General features: G+C 37.5%; 1 protein-coding gene across 3 annotated transcripts in view; it reads left to right on the forward strand.

Moving 5' to 3' along the window:
• Positions 1 to 19296, forward strand: part of tmem150c.L (transmembrane protein 150C L homeolog) — a 65612-nt gene that overhangs the window by 29321 nt on the left and 16995 nt on the right. For all 3 annotated transcript variants that reach the window (XM_018253107.2, XM_041591195.1, XM_041591198.1), the window contains exons 2-3: positions 17514 to 17633; positions 18606 to 18692. In XM_018253107.2, coding sequence (XP_018108596.1) covers positions 17605 to 17633; positions 18606 to 18692 — 116 coding nt within the window. In that variant the 5' untranslated portion in view covers positions 17514 to 17604. The remainder of the gene's footprint in view (positions 1 to 17513; positions 17634 to 18605; positions 18693 to 19296) is intronic.

Below are 19296 nucleotides of genomic sequence, written 5' to 3' on the forward strand. Positions count from 1 at the left end.
GCAGCCTTCTACTTAAATTCACTTGTGGAAACAGTTTATATTAACTGTGATCAGTGTCAGACTGGCCCACTGGGATACTAGGAAAACCCCCGGTGGGCCCTGGTGTCAGTCTTTTGCTTCTGAACATTTCACCTATTTCATGGCCATTCCCTATTTCTTTATGAGAACAAATAGGCTTAATAATGGAAGAATAGGGTATGAGAAAAGAGACTAGGAGAATAAAGCGGTTGAGTGAGGAGAGGAGGTATAATAGTTTCTAAAGTGGGCTGTCAGCCTAAGGTTTTCTGGTGGGCCCCTGGCATCCCAGTCCGACACTGGCTGTGATTGCATCTAAAGTTGTAGATTTGCACTTATTCAATACAGATGAATTTAGGGAGTGATATTTCTGAGACAAAAATCGTACAATAAAGGGTTTACTCATGTATTTGTATATAATACAATAGATGAAATTAGCTCACTTTTTATCTTTTCTCTTTCATGTCGAATGTTTGAGGTACAATTGCATAATTAGTGATGCAACAATAGGTTGTGTTACTCTCTGCCTCTATGATAGATGCTCCTAAAATGTTTTGTTCCATATTGTAACACATCTGTCATTTGACATCAAGAACCATGTATACAGTTGGAGTGCTTAATTGGCCATAAGTATATATAATAACACAGGGGGGGGGGAATAAAAAAAAATATATATATAAGGCTGGCCAGATCTGCAGCCAAAAAAATTTACAGGTGACATTTCTGGCCCCACTGGGCCCTTTTTCAATGCTTTTGCCAAAAGTAAATTATATGTATGGTGTCTTGATATAGGTTACTAATTGTGGAGGAATAATAAAAGTAGAATAAAAATCAGTAGATAACTAGTGATGGGTAAATTTATTCGCCAGGCGTGAATTTGTGGCGAATTAGCCAGTTTCGCCGCCAGCGAATAAATTCTTGAATTAATCATTTTTCATTCACTACTAAAAAAAGACAGTAAAAAATGTACTAGAATACCATTTGTTACAAAGTATGATATTCACTCAAAAGGGTGAGAAAAGTGGTTAGAAAATATTGGCCAATACTTATGAATGATCCGTCTACCTCTAAGGTTTTTAATGAATATCCCATATTTGCCTACAAAAGAGGTAAAAATATAAATTATATTTTAGTTTATACTGATATACAACCTACTAAGGAATTGAAACAAAGATTCCTAGGAAAACCTGTAACAGGTACTTATTCATGTTTATTATGTCAAAATTGTAGTATGAAAGGAGACAGTGTTTTACATCCCACGCAAGGAACTAAAATTAAATTAAGAGGATAATACTACACTTGCATGTCAAAAAATGCAGTATATTATCTTAAATGCCCCTGCGGTAAAGGCTATGTGGGAAAACAATAGGATGGTAAGATTAAGATTGAATGAACACTGAAGCTCAATCCGTAATGTACAATCTAAGGCCACTTCTGTAAGCCAACAATGGTCAGAGTGTAAACATCATGTGGCACAATTAGGATGGCAAGTATTAGAAGAAGAAAAATGGGTTAAATCAATATGGATAGGAAGCCTCTACAAAGAGAATCCTATTGGATATGGAAGCTATGTACACTATCCCCTAGGGGCTTGAATGAGAGGACTACATTGTTTCCTGTAACTGAATAAATGCACGTATGTATTACTTTTCTTTTGTTTTTTCAGCTAAAGAGAAGGATAAAAATTGTACAAGTAAGGTAGAGACATCATTCTCTTAATTCTAGTCAGTGAGTAACATACAAATATGTCGTGTGATATGATATATCTTGGTGAAAAATAATATCCATATGTAAATAATTTCTAAAACAAAACGTTTTTGTATAAAGACAAAAATTGGAGCATCACTTGATGGTCTTTAATAGGAATAATAATGACTACATATATATATATATATATATATATATATATATATATATATATATATATATATATATAGTCATTATTATTATATATAATATATATATATATAAATGACACATTTTTGTATATGGAGACACATAATAACAACTATGGACTTTTATTGATACAAGTTCATGAACTATGATAAGTTTGATACATTGTAGCTAATGGTAAAATTTTCAAGTACCTTTAAGGGTTAAACTGTTTTTTCACCAACAGTGAAAAAAATCGCGTGATCATGTGTAAGGTTGTCTGGAGCACCCTGCAATAAATATGGGATCACCCCGTTTTGAAGCATTCAAGGTATTGGCTTTTTCAATTGTTTGGGGATCAATTAACTGATGTGTGGCTAGGCCAGTGTCAATACCTGCATCCCCCATACAAACTAATTATAGTGGAATAAGAAGAACTACTTGGGCACTGTCTGTGACTGTAGAGAGGTAGTGAAGTAATGCCCTGATGGCACTTTGTTAGCAAGCAAGCATTTGTAGTGCACAAGGTAAGGGTGGTATTTATGGATCAATATAGCGGCCAGAGTTGCTTGGGCAGTATTGTGAAGAGGATGAAAGGAAACAATTAAGGCTCAACAGACAGACAAAAAATGAGGTTCCAGATGAAGGACAAATATGCAGTCCTACCACACTCTGCATCCTCAACTAAAAACTACAGGTAGAGTCATACTGGATTGCCTTTTTTGGTTCAGGAGACCAAGGAAGTGCTATTCTGGTTTTAGTGTTTATAAAAACTACGAAATATAAAATAAACATATTTTCATATTGCAGCAGATATAACATGGGTAATAAACTTTGTCTCACATGAATACTAACAATACCTTCACTTGATTAATAAAGATTTGTAAATATCATGTTGCATGACATTTATTTTCAGCATAAAGTATTTTTTCTAGTTTATATCCTTATGCGTGATTTTTTTTACTGCTTTAACCACTTGGATCCAGCATATATTATTTATTATTATTATTATTATTATTATTAACACGTATTTTTAGATTGCCAACATATTGTGCAGCGCTGATGTATCTACCTGTAGTTCTGTACAGTATATACACACACTGCTTTAAAGGTTTGTTTTTAAAGGAGAAGGAAAGTCTGTTTGCACTTGGGGGTGCCAAATGTTAGGCACCCCAAGTGATTGTATTGACTTACTATTGGCAGAAAACTGTGGTTGCGCATGTGCAGTAGAACGAAAAGCCGAACTTTAACTAAAATGTCGGCTATTTTGTTCTACTGTGCATGCGTTTGCCTGGGGAAATAAAATGTATATGTTAACCTACTTCTTAAATAGCCACTGTAATCTGGGTTCCTATTGAATTCCATAACATTTATTTTACAAGACAAGGCAGCTTATCACAAACAGATATAGAGAAGAATGTACTATATTTTGGTAGTATATAAATAAAGGTTGATAATTATAATTGCCACAATAAAACCTGTGGGGGTAAAATGTAATACTAAACTTTTCTTAAATGTATATTGTTTCAGAAACACAACAGTAAGGAAAGTACCTTAATATTGGAGCTTTTATATTGTAGCAATAGAACAAAAGAACTATGCCTAGAATTTTTTTTTTGCAAGAAATTGTAAGACTGTAGCAAAATAGGAAAGTACATATTTTAAACATTATGTTTCAAAACTGACCACAGAATTGTGAAAGCTGTGAAAGCATTATTGTGTTCCTTGGGTATTTTTATGGTCACCCAGCAAGTATGCAAAGTACATTTATATTTTATTATCCAATATAGACTCCCACTGTGATTTGGAGTGAAGTTCAAGCGGAAGAAATATTCTGTCTTGTGAAAACACTTTTGTTTTTCCCACATATGCTGTCCGTGTCTCCACTGAGTAAGCAGATGATGAAGCTCTTGATGGGTCACAACATTTACAAGATTTCTAGTTAAGAACAGCTTTCTTTGAGCCAGATTTCTGACACCTATGATTGAGCAATATCTACATTGTGCAGTGAAAGATTATGCATCTTACTGGAAATTAGCACACATACTGTAGCTACACACCATAATCCTCATGCAAAGGGGTACTATATGCTTACCCTTTTTCTAAAGAATTGTAAAAGGGTTATAATTAGGGTGCACCAAATTCCCTTTTTCGGATTCATCTGAATACATGTGCAGTATACAGTTTGTATTTGCAAACTAGAGAAATCTTGAGATAAAACATATAGCAGTACATATGGTAATACATTCATACTGGACTTATCATACTTGAACTTTATTTTCATAACAGTTGCTCTTTTTTAAGGGGTTATTTACAGAGACCCTGGGCACAAAGGTGCACTCCTAACTGCTCATTTAGTCTGGGGTCCAGCTGCCCTGTGCAGAGCAAAGCACCAGTGGGCACAAGGCAGCCTTGTCGTTAAAGTAGAACTAACCCCCCCCCCCAGCCAAAAGCCCCTACAGTGCTGTCCAACTTCTGTGGCACTGAGGGATGGAATTTTTCTGGGTTCCATGGTTGAGGGCGGATAATGGAAGCCAGTGTTGATGACTGCCTTTTTAAACCACACCAACCTTAAATCACACCCATGTTACCACAAGAACTTTTAAGACCATGTCTACATTAATGGTGGTAGCACACCAAAAAACCTAATGTTTGGTGCTCACTACAGCGATATCACACATCACTCATATGTGAAACAAGTTTATTAAGTCATATTAAGACATACCCTTAAATCCATATGCCTTATCCACCCCGGTGGATAACACATCACCCCCCTCCCAGCACATGATTGAACACCTTGGGGACTCCTAACAAGTATTTCCAAATGCTACCAAAACCCCACAGATTCACCTCTCACAGACAGAGTAGGGCAGGTAGAGCATGGTACACACAGGCAGAGTAGGGCAGGTAGCCTTAAAATCCAAACATTTCGGGTTTTTGGGCAAAAACTGTGTGTTTTTCCCTACCCAACTTATTCAAGTTATATTATTAATAAATAAGGCAAAATCGGGCATAGGAGTTTGGTCGAGCTTTTTTTATTTTAACTATGAGATAAATTTGGATTGGAATTTTGAATAGATTGCAGTTTGGGGATCATGTGTTCTATAGATAATTTTTTTAAATAAAAACAGAAGAATTAGGCACCACCTTTAGTTTAGCTCAGTTAATTATTTTATTTTTTCTTATTTTGTGTTGTTTAAGCTGTATGTGCTATAAGACTTTGACACTCACTGGACATAAATACCACAAATAATTGAGTTAAACCTACTGCATTCAAATTTCTCCCATAATAAATGAGTAAATTGCCACATACTGGTGGTCACGCTTTTACACAAGCTTTATACCAGGTTTTTAGAGACAGTTATATATTGCTTTCTTCATTTTAGGGCTGTAAACACCAGCATTATATCTAACAAACGGAAATGTAACAAGCAGCTTGTTACAATTTATCCATGTAATAATACTGGAAAATGCCTGAGCTGTTGGCTTCTTTACAGTCTTTATACATAGAGTCTGATGTCAGATAATGAATAAGACAATGTGCTGAGAAAAAAAGTTTATGCTGTAGGGCCTAACAACTACTACACCAATAATGCTGAAAAAATATTCTCTTACTTGAAACATTTTAGGAAATAAGTACAAATGTTGTGTTTATAGAGGAATCAAGACCTGAAAGAATGATTAACTATTTTTTTTAAACAATTTGTTTTTCACAAGCAAAGGCTTCTCATATGCTAGTTTACTTACGAAAACTTGAATGGAAAAAAACTTGATTGTCACAAAATAACATTATTCTGTTCATATTTAAAACATAATTTTATCTTCAAATTATAAATTAGCTTGAATTTTAAAAATGTTACCTCCCTTTGACTTAAGAGAAGCTCACCAGGGTTTAGTTGGGGAATTTTTAATTCAAATTGTGAGGGTTTTTTTATCTCAAAAATTCAAGTTCAGAACATTTCAAATCGAATATATTCAAATCTGAATACATTTTACCCTCAATGTACATTCCCTCTTTGTGGAGACTAAGTAAGTAACCTATGATTTATTTGCAGATATACGGTTTAGGGAGAAGTGCTTCTAATCTGTGTTCTTTCTGTAGTAGAACTAAAACGAGGAAATGAGCCAGGTTCCAAACTTATACCCTTGATGAGTGTGTCAGTGTGAAAGCTTGTGAACGATGTGGAAGCTATTGTTTAAGACAGATTCTTAGGAAATCTGATAAACATCCTATTTTCAACACATCTCTTTAAAGCTCTCCAGAGACCAAGGAATGTGGGCAGTTTTGGCTCAAGAATGTTAGAAAAGCCAATGTGATGTAATTTTAGTGCAATATTTTTTTTTCTGTTCTTACTTTGTATATTCAGATATTTTAATGACCTTCATAGCATTTGTGGTTTTAGAGGAATTGTGGCAAAAAGGAAAAGTTCCTCCAAAGCCATAGCACCCCCATAAAAGGAAAATACCTTTAAAACCATAGCACCCCACAAGTATTTACTCAATCTATAGCATATACAACTAAAAAGTAACAGTTACAACACAAAACAACAAAAGTGTATTTGTATGACTCAATGTTATGGCCAAACTTTGTGCTGTTCAACCTTTACTGTTGCTTAGGGCACCACAAGGAAGAAGGTGGCAGACTGGCCACCTTATATAAAAACAAAGTTAAATTGCAATAAAGCTGCTCTTTTGATATCAGCTTCTACTTATGCACTACATGTTAAGATATTATATAATCATTCAAGCAGGCTTTTGATAAAGGGACAGTTTGTAAATGTTTTTTCAATTAACAAACGGGTAGTTACAGCCCGGGTCGTAACTATAGAGCAGGGGTGCCCAAAAAGTAGATTGGGATCTACCAGTAGACCTTTAGCTGGTGATCAGTAGATCTCAAGACACTTTCAACAGCTTGTCTAAATCACCCTCAATCTCATAAATCAATATTCAAGTAATTATCATGGAATTTGCCATGGAACAGAATGCTAATAATGCTTTTATGGATGTAGATCACAATGGGACAACACAAAAAGTAGACCTCACATTGGAAAGTATGGGCACTCCTGCTATAGAGGAAGCAGACCCTGAGGCTGCAGGGGGCCCAGGAGGTATAGGGGTCCCCATCAGGCTCTAATTCATATACAATTTCAATAAATATTGTTAAAACAGGACAACCTCCGTCTATGTTGGGGGCCCTAAAATGAGTTTGTTGTGTTGCCCAGTAATATATAGTTATGCCACTTGTTATAGCACTGGCACAATTACCATCACTGTTGCTGTCTGTAACCCAAAGCCACCAATTAGAAATTAACTTGCAGTGTACTGGCCAAAGCTAACCTGCAGTTGGTTCTAAGGGCTATTAGACTAGATAAAGTACTAATGTTAATCAATTGGCACCTCTGATTTTTCTTTCACCTTCCCAGCACCAGCAAACTACATGGGAATCTGAAGAGGTGATCTTTTCTGTTGGAACCTTCTTTGCCTTTCACTCATAGTTCATTTAAAAATTATGAGAGAATGTAACACATTGTGCCATTTGTGTACTGACAACCTAATGATATATTTACTGGAGCTTAAATATAGTTTGTAGCATTATTACAAACACTCATCTATTTGTTGTTGTTGTTATACCAACCCTGTAATTACTGTGGTCCTTGTATTTTCTATAAAATATATTCATATGATTTAGGAGTGTATAGTCCTACACTGAGAAACTCGTCCTTTCCTACACCGAATTTCAACTCCCTCTGCCATCCTTATGATGTGCTTTAGGTCCCTAGTTCATTAAACACATGCTTTAAGGTGCTCTATAACTTATTTTTACCAATAATTATTTTTACCAATATGCACATAGCTGATATTGTGCTTTCCAAACTTGGAATTTAGGCTGTAAAAGGTACCTGAAGTCAAATTTTGCTGCCCCTGGTAAGATGCCAGAATATGAGAGTTTCTTATCTTGCCTCATGGCAGACTTGCCCTCATTCCTGACGTATTCAAATATAGGTCAGATACATATTTAAGATTAAAATGTTAGCAAACCCCATTTCTAAAGTGTATTTCCCTTTTTATAAGATTTAGAATACATTTCTGTTATTGTACACAAACTCCCTAAATGTTTTATATTATATTTGTCATTACTTTGTCAAAATTGTCCCCCATTGAAGTCCCTAGTATATAGATCACCAAACAAGGAAAAGTATCATTTAAAAATGATGTTGAATAACAGTGCATCCTGTCTGATGGATGCCAAAACATTGCACTTTTTCTTTTCTTTGAAACTTCTCATTTTACTGGAAATTATGCTGACACATATAAAAGCTTGCCACAAATCTGGATTCGAACAAGTGAGTGCATGTGTTTCAAATTTAGTATTAAGAAGATTCCAAAATAAAATGTTGCAACAGGATGCTTCTGTTGTCATTACTCAGTTTCTGAGTAAATGTCTTTACAATAGTTAAAGATAGTTAAAACCATGTTATTTTTGGAGCTTTAGCCTTATGTCCTTAGGGAGGTACATTCAATTTGTGTTTTGCTTGCTTTAGGTTTTTAACCCCCAGTATAGATGTATGCTGTCTTATTAAGTAAGGGAAGACTTTCCCAATTTAAGTTGTAGGTAAGGGTGAACAGTAACAATGTATGCAAAGAAATATAGCATACAAGAACATAGTAGCATTAAATCTAATATTGTGTTTAGGAGAGGTTGTACTTTATGTCTACCTGAGAGAAGCTTAAGTCATTTTCATTAAAGAGTGTAAATTTTATGTCTACAACCTTTTTTACCCGTGAGAAACATTCAGATGTAAAAAGAGTTGGGTAGCATGCAAGCATGAAAAATGTTCCTGGGTGTTTCAAAATAAATTCCATGATTGCTAATTATGTAGCCCCTATGTGGACTGGCAGCCTACAGGAGGGTTTGTTTGGCAATACACCTGGTTTTTATGCAACCAAAACTTGCCTCCAAGTCAGGAGAGGCCACTAAGAGAAACATCCAAGGGGTTGGTGAACATTTTGCTCACAAGCCACTGGTTGGGCATTTAACTTTTTTTTTAAGAATTGTGCAAAAATACAGAGAACTACTGCAAGATAATCTGTATTGGAAAAATGTTTTGGCTCATTTTCAAATGCCCAGTTAAAATGCAGATCTGAATTGGAACAACCGGAAAATTGATGTACACAACAATCATAATATTAATGTGAACAATTATTGCTGCAAACGGTGGCTCTGCATAATATTAATGTATATTGGAAAGTTGCTTTTATTTAATAGGCCTTTACCTCTCCTTTTAAGAATGTGGATTAAATACTTAGGAAGTAAACAGCATATTACATTTTTAAAGATTTTTTTTTTCTAGCATAAAACAATGTCACAACAATGTCACATAAATAATTTAACCGTCATTAGTACTAGAATAAAAATATCACAGAGAACACCGTTTCATTGTAGGATTTGGTGCTACTTGAGAGAACGGGACAAATGTCTGAATCCTATGAAAACTATATAGAAATGTAAATTGCAAATGTTGAATAACTTATAATGTTGAACAACATACTACAATGTTAGCTCACTTTGTAAAATGCAGCTGTCAAATATAGGATAGGAAATGTGCCAAATAAGTTTTAACAACCTATGGAACACTTAAAATAGTTTAGGTTGGGAACAAATGATAAGACCTCCCTGCTATACAGTAGAGATAAACACACTTCATAATACATTTCCAAAATAACTTTGGAAAGCTTCAAGAAACCAAAGTTTCAAAAGGGTATTTATAACATGTGATGATGGCAAAAGAGGTGTTAATTGCTTGACATGTATTGGATCCCTTCAGAAGACAACAATATCAATGTAAATTTCAATGACATAAAGACTCTTTTCTTTTTATTAGAAGTTAAAAATTGCTATACTGTGGTTCTGTATGTTGTTCTAAGAAAATCCATACTGGTACTTCATTTTTTATTTATATTGTGTTTTTGATTTATCTAGCATTTTGTCCTGAATTTGACTCTCTACCTTGGAATGCTAGGGTCTTGCAGTAGGCAGTTATTTTCATGACAAGCTGAAACAAGAAATATAAGAAGTAATACAAATAACACTTAAAATATGTAAGTCAAGCCTCGGAGTCAAATGCCTTAATAATGTGCTTACAAGCAACTTTTTCAGAAAGATACTGCCATAATTGACAACGGACAAGAACTCATCAAATTGCTGTAATTCCTGTTATCTTAGATGCATATGCTTTCTCTTTGAAAATCTGATGAAGTGCAAGATAACACCTTTTATAGGTCCCCCTTAAAACTACAGCCAAAAATTACCATGTTTTAGACCCCGTTTTGCTGTGTGTAATCCGCCTTTCAAATATATGCATGTTAAGGACATTACAAACTGTTTTATATAACACATTTCAGATTGTGAAAGAAAGTAAGGGGTAAATTAGACTTGTGTTCAAAAATAATACTTAATAATTCATTGCAACACTATTTCTCCTAAATCATGAAAAAAAGTCATTGTATAGTTCTCTTAAATCTAAGGCTAATGGTGTGAAAATGTTTAAAATTGATATAATCTCATAAGGAAGAACTGTGGCAGTCAGAGCCGCTTCCCCTCCATTAATTCTGCTGAATGGGAAATAAGCTTCCCATGTGGCACACTGCAAGGTTATAAAATATCTCTTGGCATCATGAAATTGTATTCTTGAGATATACAAGTATAATAATTATATTGTCAGAGTTTTGTGCTAAATGGTGGGACATTTCCAGCCCACCAGAAGTGCATACACAAATACATACTAGACTGCAGCCCTATGGGCTATTACCCTTAGACATTTCTAAGCTGCAACTGTCTCAGGTTGTTTGGCTACAACTTTCCCAATCACCTACAGTCTGTCTTACAAAAGTCAGAAGCAAACATTGATAACTACATTGTAAAAGGAGATAGAAAAACTTTTCCTAAACAGTACAGTAAACACTTGCACTCCTGACTTACACATAGGGGCAAAGGCATTAAGGGTCGCATATCGAGGGTTAATTAACCCTCGATATTCGACTGGGGAATGAAAATCCTTTGACTTTGAATATCGAAGTCAAAGGATTTTGCGCAACTACTTCGAGCGAACGATCGAAGGAATAATCGTTCGATCGAACGATTAAATCCTTCGATTCGAAGGATTTTAATCCAACGATCGAAGGATTATCCTTCGACCAAAAAAAGTTAGCCAAGCCTATGGGGACCTTCCCCATAGGCTAACATTGAGTTCGGTAGCTTTTAGGTTGCGAACTAGGGGTCGAAGTTTTTTCTTAAAGAGACAGTACTTCGACTATCGAATGGTCGAATAGTCGAACAATTTTTAGTTCGAAACGTTCGATTCGAAGTCATAGTCGAAGGTCGAAGTAGCCCATTCGATGGTCGAAGTAGCCAAAAAAACACTTCGAAATTCGAAGTTTTTTTTCTTCTATTCCTTCACTTGAACTTAATGAATGGGCCCCATATTATTGGTATTGCAAAAATATATTGGTACGGGGATAAGAAATCATTAAAGAAGTACATTAGTAACTGTAGGTGGAGGTGCGAATATTGTAACTTGTGGTCTATTTGACTCACTGTACACTTTACAGCCTAAACTGCTGGTTTAAAGGGGTGGTTCACCTTTAAGTTAACTTTTATTATGTTATAGAATAGCCAGATATAAGCAACTTTTCAATTGGTCTTCTTTTTTTTATTTTTTACAGTTTTTTAAAATTATTTGTCTACTTCTGACTTTCACCAGCTTTCAAATGGAGGTCACTGACCTCATCTGTTGCTACTTTTTATTACTCACCTTATTATCCAGGCCCTTTCCTATTCATATGCCAGTCTCTTATTTAAATCAATGCATGGTTGCTAGGGTAATTTTGACCCTAGAAAACAGATTGCTGAATTTGCAAAATGGAGAGCTGCTAAATAAAAAACTAAATAACTCAAAAATCACAAATAATAAAAAATAAAAAAACAATTATAGATTTTTCAGATTATCACTCTCTACATCATATAAAAAGTTAATTTAAAGGTGAAGGACTGCTAGGACGCAGTCTAATGTCTTTGGAGTTTTCACTAGCACTATGCTTAAGTAATGGAATACTTCAGCACAGCAATAGCCTGTACCTTAGAGACATAAAAGAAACTCTGTCAGTATTGGTATACTGTTTTTGCCTTTACTAACAAAATTAAACAAAATATTTTTATGATATACTAGGTTTTCTTTTACATAAGTGGCTTATCCAGCAGCCATTCAGGTGCTGCTCCCACTTGATCCACCGTTAGCTCATCACATGCCATGTGTAGGCAGCAATGTTAAAACTGCAGTATGGACTGGTGATAGGGAAATTACAGCAGGCCCATAGTCTGGGTCCCCTGTCTTTACATGTTAATTTTTAATGTTGTTGAACACCAATTAAAGCAAAACATTTTCTGTGGCAAAACATCCAGCAGACATTTCCGCATCCTTTTTCTTTTAGTACAAATATTCCCTTAGGACAGGGGTCGGCAACCTTTACTATCAAAAGAGCCATTTTGCCCCTTCTTCCAATAAAGAAAAATAGTCTGGAGCCACAAAACATAACACAGCTTATAAACTTTTTAAAGTTACTTTTTTTTATTTTAACTTTTACAACAACAGAATACAACCAACAGAAGTGCAATAAGCACGTGTAGGCCTACTTTGAAATAAACACTGAATTCAATAATAGTCAAATGCTAGTGTTCTCATTAATGTGACTTCTGTTTCTGAAGCTCCATGCTGATCTTTCCTATGTCGGGGCTGTAAGATGTGACTTTGATCTTCATACAGGACTGTAGGCTCTCATCTGTGAGGCGGGAGCGATATTTGGATTTTATGAAGTTCATGTTAGAGAAAACTTGCTCACATAAGTATGTTGAGCCAAAGATGGACAGGACTCCAAATGCATACTTTTTCATGTTCATATACGTGTCGGAATGGCACTCCATGTTTCAAAAATAAGTTTGTCAGGTTTGGGAAGGTTTTCAACATCATTCCATTTGTGCTCTTTAGCGAGAGTGGCCTTCTGACAGGCGATTTCTTCGAGATCCAATGTCAGGTTTTTGAACTTGAACACCCATAAGTCTTTATCCGCTATGTCGGCCAGTTCAATTTCAAGATCGGGCTGACTTATCCCTGTGAATGCGGATATGTCCAGCAGGGATGGGTCGATGTCCAGAGGTGTGACAGGGAAGGACAGAGTGTTTTTTTCCTTTCTGAACTCGCTGAATCTTTCTCAAAATGCAGCTTGCATTGCCATATTTGCACATTGTAAATAATCACAATTTATGATGTGATTGTTCTTTTCTTTGAACTCTTTCAGGGAGGGGAAGTGAGAGAGCGTACCTCTCTGTACATCTCTGGCAAACACTGTCATCTTGCGCTCAAATGTCAGCACATCCTCCAGCAACTGCAGGGCCGTGCTTCCCTTTCCCTGGAGATTTTTATTCAGCGTGTTTAAGTGACTTGTCATATCCACCATGAAATCAAACTTTTCCAGCCAATCAAGGTCTCCCAGTTTGGGATAGCTGAGGCCTTTACTTTCCAAGAAGGTTTTCACATGTTCCAGACAAACATCAAAGCGTTTGAGCACATCTCCCCTTGACAGCCAACGAACTCTGTTGTGCAGCAGGAGATCCGAATATGCGCTCTCCACTTCATCTAACAATGAACAAAACTGTCGGTGGTTTAACCCATTTGCAATTATTTTGTTAATTATCTTAATAACGAGGTTCATCACTTCCACATATTCAGGGGGGAATGTTTGAGCGCACAGTGCTTCTTGGTGCAAGATGCAGTGAAACATCATCAGCTCTCGATCCAGCAATTTTTAAAGTAAATTCACATAGCCCTTATGTACTCCTCTCATACTGGGTGCACCATCAGTAGACACTGACACAAGGTGAGCGGTGTTTATTCCTTTTAGACAACTCAAAACAGCCTCACAAATGTCCTGTCCCCGTGTTTGGCCCTTTAGCGGTATTAGTTCAAGCAGTTCTTCCTGCGGCCCATCAGAGTTCACATATCTGCATAACAGTGCTGTCTGCTCAATATCGTTTAGATCACTTGACTCATCACAGGCAATTGAATATGCTTGAGCTGAATTGATGTCATCAATTTGCTTACTGGTGATGTTGGTTGCCATTCTAATTGCCCTGTCCTTCACCGTCTTTGCAGATAGAGACATTTCTTTAATTTTCTGAATAATTTCCTCTTTGTTTTTGAATTCGGAGAATAGATGCTCTGATATTTTTATGAACGATTCTTTCATGTATTCTCCATCTGTGAATGGCTTCCCCCTCCTCACGATCTCATGAGTTGCCACAAAACTAGCAGCTGTAGTTGAGTTTGGAGAGTTGATCCACTTCTTGAAAGTATGTTTTCTCTGCTCAACTCTCCGTAATAGTTCCGAAATTGCTCTCTTTTGCTCATCTTTAGTTGGATACGTTTTTGAAAATGCTAAGTGCTTGTTTTGAAAATGTCTTTCATCGTTACATTTTTTGTTATTTGCTAATTTCTCGCCACATATCAAGCACACAGGCAAGCCAGCGTCATTGACAGTGAATGCAAAGGAATCTGTCCATGCAGAATTAAACTCTCTATTTTCTTCTGAAATTTTTCTTTTTTGGGATGTATTCATGTCTTACCCGCTTTAGAGACTCAATAATTTCTCCAAAGCATGCTATTAAGTAAAAAATATATATTTTATTCACATCAGTAGTTAAAAAACATGTATAGTATTCCCTCTAACGCCCAACACGTTTCATGCTTACCCAGCACTTAGTCATAGGCAGAATCCCCGCTTTAGAGACTCAGTATAGCTGTCCCACAGAGGTTTATTATAAGCCTGTGGCAATTGGGAGCTGTGGACACACGTGTGTCTGGTCAAGGGCTCCTTTGCAACAAAATCGCCCTGGCCTATGGCAGCTTTAGTCACCCTTTTACTACCTCTGTGTAAGAGTGGGCTTGGGGCACAAGGGCTGTATTTGCAGGTGAGTAGGATTTTCCCTTTTTCTGTAATATGCTCTATAGGAGTCTAATACTATGCTTGTTCCCTTATAGAGCTTTGTCCATAACAGGAGCTGCAGGTATAGGTGGGAATGGGTTACACCTGTGGCAAATGTAGATAGTGATGGCTGAAGCTGGGTTTGCACACTGAAGAAGCCCCCAGCACCAGCAGTTAAAGGCGAGTAATAGACGTCATTAAAATATGCGTCACGTCTATAGCCCTCGCACCAGCTGCAGTGCTGCAGCCGGGTCCCAGCTCAAAATCAAATATAAAGTGCCCAGGCATGATTAAAGGCACATTCATTCATCCATAAAGTGTAAAGCCCCCCTATCCCTCCAGTCACCTATTGTGCACCACTACTGTGCCATGATCGCTAATGCTGCCATGATGAAGGTCAGATTATCCCGCTGTCCATATAACAACATGGCTATAAGGCAGAGGGGATGCCCATACTGCATGACTCTTGCTGTGCCCATCCCCCTATGCCCCATAGTGAGCTGATCCCAGGAGAGCGTACGCTGACTATTGCCTGCTCTTACCTGGATGTCGGGCCCCATGTAATTTCCCGCACGAGGGTTCAGCTAATTCTGAAGAAGCTGCAGAAATCTCTTGCCTCCCTGAAGATCCATTACCTGGGTGCAGTGTCCTAAGTGATGTCCCTAGAGATGCCGGGTCTCACCTGATGTCCCTGGATGTCGGGCCCCAAGTGATGTCCCTAGAGATGCCGGGTCCCACATGATATCCCTGAATGCCGGGTCCGAAGTGATGTCCCGCAGAAGGTTCCCTGCAGCGTGTGACTGAGCAAAACTAAAGAACTGTCCACTGCCAGGGGGAAGCAACAGGCTTCCTATTTACCCCCGTGGCTCCGCGGACATTCCTGGCTCCGTGTTACAGCTTCTCGTCTCTCATGGGCACCAAGCACAGGGCCGCTGGATCCACCTTGCAGATAACCCGGAGCCTTCAGGGGAATCCGGCCATGCCAATTCCCCGCTGCTGCTCCAGGCCAGGGTGTGTTGGTGCCGCAGAAGGTTCGGAAGAAAAAAATCACTTGAAATCCCCTGCACATCATCGAGCGTTAGCACTTGCTTGCAGTGTGCAACCGCAGTAAGCGGTTAGGGCTGTGTAGAGAGAGCAAGATAATCTTGCTGCAGCGTGTTCTCTGACGCTTGCGTCCCAGGAGTGACAGGAAAGCAAGACGGCTCTATAGACAACGTGCAGGGGATTTCATGCGGAACTTCAGCCGAACCTTCTGCGGGACATTACGTGGGACCCGGCATTCAGGGACATCACTTGGGACCCGGCATCTCTAGGGACATCACTTGGGGCCCGACATCCAGGGACATCAGGTGGGACCCGGCATCTCTAGGGACATCACTTAGGACCCGGCACCCAGGTAATGCATCTTCAGGGAGGCAAGAGATTGCTGTGGGAAATTACATGGGACCCGACATCCAGGTAACAGCAGGCAAAAGTCAGCGTATGCTCTCGTAGGATCAGCTTTCTATGGGGCAGGGCCTTCATTATGGCAGCGTTAGTGATCATGGCACAGTAGTGGTGCACAATGGGAGGCTCGAGGGATAGGGGGGCTTTTGCACAGTGAATGCACCTTTAATCATGCCTGAGCACTTTATATTTGATTTAACTTACTGGGCACAGACAGAGCCGCAGCAAGCAGGACAAAGAAAGTTTTGAAATCTGACATGGGGCTAGACATTTTGTCAATTTCCCAGCTGTCCCAAGTCATGTGACTTGTGCTGTGATAAACTTCAATCACTCTTTACTGCTTTTACTGCAAGTTAGAGTGATATCACCCCCCTCCCTTTTTCCTCCCAGCAGCCAAACAAAAGAACAATGGCAAGGTAACCAGATAGCAGCATCCTAACACCAAGGTGGAATGGAGGAAGTATGTGTGCATCCCCCACCCACCCCTTAAATTCACAGGTATAGCTACAAGTCTGTATGCTCTAAAATGGAGCCTAGAGACCAGTGGCAATTCAACTAGAGTGGGTCTGCTTGTGATTGTGAACTATATCCGTTTATATTAGTACACATTTCTTCATATTACTAGTCTGAAAAATACAGCTTAAATTAACTACACAATGTGGGAAAAATAGTTTTTAGTCTCCTCTTTATACATACTATGACATACTGTATACTTATATACACAGAAACTAAGAATAGTTTGTTTTCTTTTTCTGTCTGTTCCTTTTGTCCAGCAGTATATGATTTAAATATAATAAAGGATGTTATTAAATATGTTGTTTATTCTATCCAAGGGCCATGCATTTATTTATGATTAAAATATAATAAAGGATGTTATTAAATATGTTGTTTATTCTATCCAAGGGCCATGCATTTATTTATGCTGGTATCTCTGGTTTCTCCAGAGCAGAAAAAGTCTAATAGCCTTTATATGACCTTTTTAATCCTGTGACCAAGCTTGCTAATATTACAGCAATTTAATACTTTAACTGCATGTTTAATTCTATAATCTTTATTTATTTTACCTTTAAGATGTTCATTGATAGTTTTAGAATTAAGATTTTTGTTCTCTCACTAGTCTTTTTTTCTCACATTTCTTTCATCAGATCCTTTAAGGTACCTGGAAGAAAGATCTGAAAAGGTTTTTAAAGTATCATCATTACACGTACCACAAAGTTATTTTACTATTAATAACTAATGTTGGATGGCATTATAACAAGTTTAAGGTAAGTTTAAGGTCTGACTTCAGACAGTAAGATGTTTATAGCACTCAGTTGACCCATAAACTATTTACTTGATCCCACTTGCAACAGAATTGGAGGTACAGTATATTATTCACCCATGGTACCCCAATTGATTCTATCTGTGTAAATAATAATATTAAAGCTGTGATGGTGTACACAGTTGGTGAACTTAATGATATTGGGAAAAAAGTGAGGTGGGCAAAGAAAACAAATGTATTTTTTAAAACATTTAAAAAACATTTAGAAAAAAGCTAAAAAAGAAACTCAAAAAGTAATTTATCATATTGGAAAAGAAGCTTTATGGAGCTAAACTAGCCTTTCATATAGGGTGGGGGGGCATGCTCAGTAGAGGCAAAGGCAGCCAGCTAATGTATCGAATTGTAACAGCTTGGAGCAGAGATTTTGTCTTTAGGCCCCATTGCACCCCAAATTATTAACTATTGCAAAAGAAAATAATTCTTAATGGAGATTTGTTGAGTTATCTTCATGCAGATTTTGCAGAGTGTGTCTGACACCCCAGTTTATTAGTAAAATTACCCAAGCTGACAAAGGATCAGGGCATTTCTATTTTATCTTATCATTCTGTTTAACAGCAACAGCCCATTCAATCAAACAGCACCACAACATGGCAGAAACTTGCATATTTTCAACTGAAAATTCTGATGTGTTAGGCTCTGGGCACATAGAGCATTGACTCAGCTGCTCTCAGCTCCCTGCAGGCTGAGAGAAGCGGATCTCCCTGTAGCTGGACATTCCACCGGCTTGAAGCTACATGAAGCGCAGCGACAGCAGAGATTGGGCTGGAGTGGAGGAATATTAACCAGTCCCAGAGACAACAAGGTCTTTCTGGACCTGGCTAATCACATTACTAGCATCAATAATATGGATGAAAGGATATTAACATGTTAGCAGGCAGCATTCCATGTCTAGATCAAACTTTTGTTTTATTCACAGAACCAGGATGGACTTAAAGAAATGCAGTGTATGGATGTTCCTGCCTCTTGTAATGGCTGTGTTCACTGCTGTTGGATTATGGATAGTGTAAGTGTATACCCATTTAAAAAAACAGTATACAACATTTTGATGATATATTGCTTTATTTTATTATATGTATATATGGGGCACTCTGCACGAGGAGTGATCCCTCTTAGTTCTGGCAAGCTGATTCCTTTAATGATGTCACATAGATGCATCTAATTTTTAAAGCCACATTATAAACATTGAAAAGTCACTTAATGAAAGAAAGTTGGCAAAGTCACACTTTGCACTTTTGGAATCCTAGACATTGTTTTTGTGATGTGGAGAAAGAGTAATCAGCACACGGATTCTCAATATTCTTTAGGGATGGTGCACGTTCTGCAATGGCCATTTCCCATTGGCAAACAATACAGTGTAAAGATTGAACAGCACCATCAATTCTTGAGTCGTTTAAAAAGCCTTTATTTGTGCTTTTGTGGGCATCACCGCAACGTTTCAGGCCATGCAGCCTTTTATCAAGCTTGAACGACTCAAGTTTTAAACGACTCAAGAATTGATGGTGCTGTTCAATCTTTACACTGTATTATTTTTGTGATGAACAAGTTTACATTTTCACTTTTAGATTCATCTTGCTCAAAGTATTAATCCCTTAAAACCTTTCTTAATC

This window comes from Xenopus laevis, chromosome 1L (assembly GCF_017654675.1).
Source record: "Xenopus laevis strain J_2021 chromosome 1L, Xenopus_laevis_v10.1, whole genome shotgun sequence".
Taxonomy (NCBI): domain Eukaryota; kingdom Metazoa; phylum Chordata; class Amphibia; order Anura; family Pipidae; genus Xenopus; species Xenopus laevis.